Source organism: Tupaia chinensis, unplaced genomic scaffold (assembly GCF_000334495.1).
Source record: "Tupaia chinensis unplaced genomic scaffold, TupChi_1.0 Scaffold000567_1, whole genome shotgun sequence".
NCBI classification, from domain to species: Eukaryota; Metazoa; Chordata; class Mammalia; order Scandentia; family Tupaiidae; genus Tupaia; species Tupaia belangeri.
Window position 1 is genome coordinate 1,107,045 of NW_006160080.1, and position 8,110 is coordinate 1,115,154.

At 43.0% G+C, this 8,110-nt stretch overlaps 1 protein-coding gene across 1 annotated transcript in view; it reads left to right on the forward strand.

Moving 5' to 3' along the window:
* The window catches only part of SYAP1 (synapse associated protein 1), a 60,788-nt gene extending 54,828 nt beyond the window's left edge, over positions 1 to 5,960 (forward strand). Inside the window, exons 9-11 of the mRNA XM_014591373.2 lie at positions 426 to 484; positions 933 to 1,080; positions 5,036 to 5,960. Coding sequence (XP_014446859.2) covers positions 426 to 484; positions 933 to 1,080; positions 5,036 to 5,163 — 335 coding nt within the window. The 3' untranslated portion in view covers positions 5,164 to 5,960. The remainder of the gene's footprint in view (positions 1 to 425; positions 485 to 932; positions 1,081 to 5,035) is intronic.
* Positions 5,961 to 8,110: the final 2,150 nt, after the last annotated feature.

The window sequence follows — 8,110 nt, forward strand, 5'->3', positions numbered from 1 at the left end:
TCTTATAAAAGGGGCCCTAACTGTGATGACATATTTAAAATATTGCTTTGGTAGCATATGCTGGTAGACACTGCTACTCTGCAGGCTCAGGCCACATAGGAGGCCAAGTTCAATTCTCAGCCTACCCGAAAGCTGAACGTAGTTACATATGCCTATAGTCTAGCTACTTGGCAGGCTGAGGAAGGAGGAACAAAATGTAGTAAGACCCTATCTAAAAAAATAAGAATATCCCCAAGAATAAGAGGTTGAGATGGTTTTTACATGGCTATTTCTTATAATAATGTATGAAAAGCTGAAAGCATAACATAAGAGCTCATTTCTGAAAATTTTTAGTATCATACTTATGAATATTTTAGCTGTTATTATATAATATGTATTTAGAACTAAATAAAACAATTATTATCTCTTTTATTCTCACTTCTTAGAGGCAGTACGGCCCAAAACCCCACCTGTTGTAATCAAATCTCAGCTTAAAACTCAAGAGGTAATACAGTTTCCATTGTATCTAGTAGTTGATGTTTGGAAATGAAGTAACTGTGTTAACTATTGTTGATACTAGTTAAAGCTACTTGCCAGTATAGATTTTACCTGTTTTGTACAAGAGGCCAGTTCTTGGATAGTCACGGACCTACAGCTGAGACATGAGGCAATTCACCAGCACAAATAATTCTAGAAGTGCTCACCAGGGATTAGAGAGAATGGTTGGAGCAATCCAAACCAAGGGTGAGAAGAATAGCCTCAGGTGGTAACTCATCTAGTGACCAAGCAACCGTGCAAGTTAGAAGGGTGAAGAGCAGTGAACATTGTCTTCCAGCTAGCAGAGCATGGGAAGGCAATGAGGCTGCATTAATTTGGGGGACAGCAGTGAACCAGAATTCTAGCACAAGACTGTCACAGAAAACCGTTTCAAGAGCTCATGTGTTGCATTTCAGGACGAGGAAGAAATTTCCACCAGCCCAGGTGTTTCTGAGTTTGTCAGTGATGCTTTCGATGCCTGTAGCTTAAATCAAGAAGATCTGAAGAAAGAAATGGAGCAACTAGTGCTTGACAAAAAGGAAGAGGAGACAGCAGCACTAGAAGGTAAGAAACAGCACAAAGGAACTGGTCTCTTCCCTATTTCCAAAGTCAGTTGTAGAAAATCATTGTTTTGAAGATGATGTACACAGTTTGTAAATGTTGCATCACAGTTCCCACCAGAAGGTGGATTCTAACAAACCTCAAGTCCTTCTGCCTTAAGCACTCACAGAAGCAGATCAAACGTTCAGAAATCTGGTTTGACATTTGAGCTCCTTTAGTGAAACCCCCAATTTAGAAGAGAAAGACTGAGACTCAGAAGTTAAGTGATGCAGTAGGCATCCAGCCCCAAGGCTGTGTGGCCAGGAATGGGGCGAGAGCATGCGCACCACGAAGTGAAACTACTGCCCTCCAGCCTTCTGCTTTAAAATCTGGCATTGTGCCTGGCTAAGAAGATTGTTTTCCCAGCTGCTGTATGCAAAAAGAGCATCACTTCTGGGAAGGAACAGGCAGCTTTTAAAAAGCAAAGATGAAAAAAAAGGAGCTTGAGGGGGGCTACTTCCTTTGGCCCATCAGGACAAGTTCTTGGCTTTCCACTAAATGAAAAGCAAAAGATTGGGTTAATCATCCTCAAACGGTGTCTCCTGAAGCCTTCTCAGACACACAATGCATCCAGGAAGCCAGCCATGCCCACAGTTGTATAAAGAGCACCAGCTAGAAAAGTAGCCTCAACAGTTGAACCTGAGCCCTATTTGCATGCAGCTACTTTGCTGCTGCAGCAGAGGGAGGAACTCTGGAGGAAAGAATTGAGAAGGAAGGAGGAGGGGAAGGCCCGGCAGAAAAAGAGAAGCCGGCAGAGATGTGAAAACCTGGACTCTGGGCCTCTTGGCCCCCTCCCAGCCTCTGTCTGGTTTCTGATAAAAGATGGCTACTGGCCACCACGGAAGGAGGGCGGGTGCCCCTTGTTCCTTAGGCAATAGCTAGGGCACAGTTCACACTGATTCCCTTTTTACTGGTAATGACAACAGTAGCAGAGGCCCCCAGGAGACTGGAAGAGGCTGGGTGAGGATTCATCAAGCACTGGCAGGCTGATCCTGCTAAACTGTTCTTTCCCTGGATTCCCACCCAAGTTAGTATTTGCATCACTTCTTTTATGTATTATGTGTATTGGCTCCCCGGCTAAATGGTGAGCTCCTCAAGGGCAGCTCCACCTCACCTTCCTATCCTCCTGCAGTACCTAACATGGAGTTGAGCACCTAATAATGTCTGTGGAGTTGCTGGTGTCCTACATAACACAAAGAATTGGAAACATTTTATACTTGTTTTCTCTATAGCTACTGAGTTACACTACATAGCAGATGCTCTATCCATGTGTGCACATGCACACACATGCACACCACACATACAAGAGTGTGTGTTGAGTGTCCAAGTGGAAAGGTGCAGCTCTTTTTTTTGTTTTGTTTTTGTTTTTGTTTTTTTCCATAGAGCACGTGCATTTGTCAGAGAGAAACAGTGAGAGGCAAAGTGAGAAATCACCCCCTGGGGCGGATGACCATTCTACAATCCCTTCTCCTTCAGTCTCCTCCTGGGATTTTGGTCAGACACACACCTGGCATGATTTTCTTTCTTTCTTTGTTTTTTTTTTTTAAATAATTATTTATTGTATTTTATTTATTCATTCACTTATTTTTTTTAATTTGACCAGAGAGAGACAGAGGGTGAGAGTGAGAGAGAGAGGAAGTGAGAAAGCAAGCCACCAGATTCAGGACTTGAACCCTGGTCGGCCATGTGGGAGTGTCCAGTGCCTTAACCACCATGCCACCTGATGGTCCCCACTTTCTTTTTTTTTAAGAGATATTTTTGCTATAGGATGCATGAACTCACCAGAGAGACAGGAGAAAGTGAGAAATCATCCCCAAGGGGGGATGCCCATACTGCAGTCCCTTCTCCACATTCTCTTCTTGGGATTTTGGACATGCACGCATACGTGCCTGGCATGAGTTTCAAGTCTCCAAGTCTGGGACTCAAACCGTGGTCGGCCATGTGGGGGTCCAGTGCCCGCAACCACTATGCCACCTGTTGACCCCAAAGTGCAGCCTTTTTTTTAAAATTAGGAATTATTTTAGTTGGGGACCACCAGCAGTTGGTGTAATGGTATGTCACTGGACTCCCATGCAGTCAACTGCAGTTCGAGTCCTGGACCTTATGGCTTAAACTCACGCTGGGCGCATGTAGTCTGTGTGCCCAAGATCCTAAGAGGAGAATGGAGGAGAAGTGATTGCAGCATGGCCATCCCCCCAGGGGGTGATTTCTCACTTTCTGTCTCTCCGTCTCTCTCTGGCGAGTGTCGAAAACTCATTTACACACCTAAACCTTCATAGAGATATTTATTGCCAAAACTTGGAAACAGGGCCCAGCAGGTGGCATGGTGGTTTAAGGTGCTGGACTCCTACATGGACAATGTTCAAGTCTTGGACCTGGCAACATGCTTTCTCACTTTCTCTCTCTCTTTTTCTCTCTTTCTCTGGTCAAATTAAAACAAATAATAATAATAAAGAATCATTTAATTATATATATTTATTCATTTTAATTTGACAAGAGAGGGATAGAGTGAGAGAGAGAGAGGGAGGGAAAGAAAGTGAGAAAGTAGGCCACCAGGTCCAGGACTCAAACCACAGTAAGCCATGGGGGAATCCAGTGCCCTTGACCACCATGCCATCTACTGGCCCCCAAGGTGCTGCTCTTAATCCCCACATGGAAGTCTGCCATGAGAGCATGGAGCACCGCACCATAGGAGAGGCTAGACTTTGGCCAGAGACTGCCTGACTTAAGATCCTGCTGACTGGGACCAGCAGTTAACGTAATGAATGACTATGTCGCTGGACTCCCACATAGTCGACTGAGGTTCAAGTCCTGGACCTGGTGGCTTAGACTCACGCCGGGCACATGTGCGTGCGTGCGTGCCCAAGATCCCGAGGGGAGAATGGAGGAGAAGGGATTGCAGCATGGCCATCCCCCCTGGGGGGTGATTTCTCGCTTTCTATCTCTCTGTCTCTGTCTGTCTGGCAAGCACATGCACCCTATAGCAAAAACCTCTCCAAAAAAAAAAAAGATCCTGCTGACTGACATTCCACTCTTGGGAGATGAGATCTTTGTTAGCATAGTGGTTAATAAGCACAGGCTGTGGAGCCTGCAGGTCTGCTTCCATCCATGGATAGTAGCTGTTCCTGGCAAGCTGTGTGGTCTTGGGCAAGTCACTTAGCCTCTCTAAGCCTCTGTTTCCCCATCTGGAAGAAATGGCTAATAAGAGTGTCTTGTCGTGGATTGGTCTAAGCATAGAAAGCATAACTGCGCCCGGCTTGGTTGAGTACGCAATAGCATTAGCTATTTTTGCTACCACCATCATCATTGGTAGAAATTAATTTGCAGGGACCAGCAAATGGCTTAATGGTTACATCGCTGGACTCGCACATAGTCGACCACCTGGGACCCGGTGGCTTAAACTCATACCAGGCGCGTGTGCATGCATGCCTAAGATCCTGAAAGGAGAATGGAGAAGGGATTGCGGCGTGGCCACCCTTCCTGGGGGCTGATTTCTTGCTTACTGTCTCTCTGTCTCTCAATCTCTGTGGTGATCTCACGTGCCCTATAGCAAAATCTCTCTCTTAAAAAAAAAAAATTGGGGCTGGTGTGTGGCACAGTGGTTGAGGTGCTAGACTCCCACATGGCTGTCTGCGATTCAAGTCCCAGACCTGGCAGCTTGCTTCTTCACTTTCCCGTTCTCTCTCTTTCTATCTCTCCATGATCAAAATTTTAAAATAATAACAACAAATAAAATAAAGAATTCAAAAAAATTAATTTGCATGCAGTCAAATATTAGTTATTAATTATCCATCTAAATAAAGAGAAAAGCCAGAGCAAAATTACTGTGGTAAATATATACATAGATAAAGTTGACTGAATTGTTAACACCAGCGTGATCAGTTTAGAAATAATGTATTTCTTCATTTGTTTCTTTTAGAGGATTCTGCAGATTGGGAAAAAGAACTACAACAGGAGCTTCAAGAATATGAAGTGGTGACAGAATCAGAGAAACGAGATGAAAACTGGGATAAGGAAATAGAGAAAATGCTTCAAGAGGAAAATTAGCTATTTCCTGAAATAAAAGCTTGATCTTTAACATTCTGCAAACTGACATTACGTTTTAGATATTGACGCTCACTGAATCTCAGAAAGCACAAAAGAGTAGAACTTTATAAAACTCGAAATTACCCTTTTTTTCAAGCTGAAACTTGCCTCTTGTACTTTAGAGAATAGAGAGTAGTTACTCTAATAATCAAGAAGTTTATGTAACATTTCTGTACTATAAACGAAGTGAGATGCTCTAATAGGCAGCACGGACGGCTTTGCCATGAGAACACAAGTGACACTTTAGAGTTCTGTTTTCCATGAGGTCAAATATAATTTATTCCTTAGTCGTGATTTTCTAAACATTTGTACTCTTTGCATTTTTGTTGACACATGGAAATTAAAGTTTCTTCCTGGGTTGATTACTGTCAAAATGACCAAATTATACCAAAGAACTTAAGAAGAAGCACTTTCAGAACAATATTCTTACTAGGTATTTTCTAAAATTCCGTTTGAAAGCCAAAATATAAAATAAAATAAATTGATTTTACTAATAGAAACGTTACACAATCTGACATTAAGAAATACTGTGCAAAAATACTTGGTTTTCTCTAGGACCTCTTCTGTTTTTGTTTTGTTTTGAACTATACTACAAAACTTTCTCATCAAGGCTTTTGTAGAAAGTGGGGCCTTCCATCCCCGTTTGTATCATGGACCTTCAGAAGCCCATTCACCTTAAAGTCTGTCATTCATGTTTTAGTCCTCACCTAATATAAATGTTTCAGCTTTGTCATAATTAAACTGTCAGTCTTTATAAATTTGTGTTCCTCTGAGTATAACTTCTGGAACTTGATTGATTAATCCATCTTGTTTTTTGCTACACTTGCAGGCACATGCTTATAGAATATGATTATTTTAAAAGAACAAGGTGGTTTAATGTCAGAAACTTCTTAACCATTTGCTTCTGAACCTTTTGTATTTTTCACTTTTATTTTTGTAATTTGCTATAGGGCACATGTGCTTGCCAGGGAGAGACAGAGACAGAGAGAGGGAAAGTGTGAAAGCACCCCCTAACCTGGGGGGATTGCCATACCACAGTCCTTTCTCCATTCTCTAGGAACTTTTTTTAAAGAATTATTTAACTTTATCTATAATTATTATTATTTCCCAGTTTGATCAGAGAGGGGTAAAGTAAGAAAACAAGCCACCAGGTCCAGGACTCAAACCACGGTCAGCCACGTGGGAGTCCAGTGCCCCCAACCACCATGCCACCGGCCAGCTCTCATTCTCTAAGAATTTTGGGCACTCAAGCACGCATGTGTCTTTCAAGCCACTGGGTCCAAGACTCAAACTGTGGTCTATCGTGTAATCCAGCCACTGTAAACACCTTGCTACCAGCTGGCTCCCTTTTGTAGTTTTCAAGGAGCTTTTACTTCACAAAGATAGTGGAATTAAGATAAGGAAAAACATACATATTTATGTCCTTGGCACTATAAAAATTAGTCTGCGGTCCTCTGGCAACTATATAGTCAATGAAAACAATGGACATGGGTCTGAGCATTGCTCCTTTTTGCTTAGTTTGGGATATGCAGGTGTGAAGGCACAGACCATGTCAGCTGACATCATTTGGGTTATAGATATATACAAGAAACTCATATATTCTATGAAACCACTGATCCTATGAAAAAAATTTCCACTTATGATGCCACAGTTACTTATGATGCCACAGTTCTTTATTACTGAGTTTCAATTCAGAAATAACCAGCAACTTCTGAAATAATCCTGTCAAAGGGTAAGTTTTTCTCTTTTTTTCTTTTTAAGCGTTCCCTGTGGGACCAACTGGTGGCATGGTGGTTAAGGTGGCTGGATCCCACGTAGCCAACTAGATGGTTCTGGTCCTATACCCAAGTGGTTTGAGAAATGCCAGGCATGTGTCCCTGCATGCCCAAAATCCCAAAAGGAGAATGGAAGAGAAGGGATTATAGTGTAGCCACAATTTTAAAAAGTATAGTGCAGTTGTTGCTATCAATTTCGTATGATACTCCTACTACTATTTTTTTAAGAAAGATTTTTGCTGTAGGGCATGTGCACTTGCCAGAGAGATGGAGACAGACAGCGAGAAATCACCCCCCAGTGGGGATTGCCACACCACAATCCCTTATCTGTTCTCCCCCTGGGATCTTGGGCAGGCATGTGCATGTGCTCGGTGTGAGTTTGAAGCCACTGGGTCCAGGATTCAAACCACAGTTGGCCCTGTGGTAATCCAGTGATGTACCCCACTTTCTGGTCCCCTTTTTTTTTTTTTTTTCCAAATGTTTGCTTTTGGGTGCTTGGGCTTGCTGGAGAGGGAAAAAAAGGGAAAGTGAGAACGTTCCCCCAGGGGGCCTGGCCACTCTGTAGTCCCTTCTCCATTCACCTCTCAGGATTTTGGGCACAAACCACACAAGTGCCTAGTGTGATTTTTCAAGCTACCAGGTCTGGAGCTTGAACTGTGCAGTTGGCCATGTGGAATCCCGCTGCTTAACTATCACACTATCTGTGGGCCCTCTTCCCTCCCCATTTCAAAGATAGATATTTTCACTTATAAAAATTAAACATTAAGCACAGGTACCAGCAGATGGCATAATGGCTCTGTCACTGGACTCCCATGTAGTCAACTGTGGTTCGAGTCCCGGACCCGGTGGCTAAATTCATGCCAGGTGCGCTGTGCATGTGTGCCCAAGATCCAGAGAGGAGAATGGAGGAGAAGGGATTGCAGCGTGGTCATCCCCCCCAGGGGGTGATTTCTCATTTTCTGTCTCTCTCTGGTGAGCACACACGCCCTATAGCAAAAAATTCTCAAAAAAAAAAAAAAAGCACATTTGATTTTAGCAAATTAAATTTTCAGCTTTTAAAAATACATGTAGAGGGACCAGCAGGTGGTGTGGTGGTTAAGGTGCTGGACACTCCCACATGGCCAAGTCCTGGA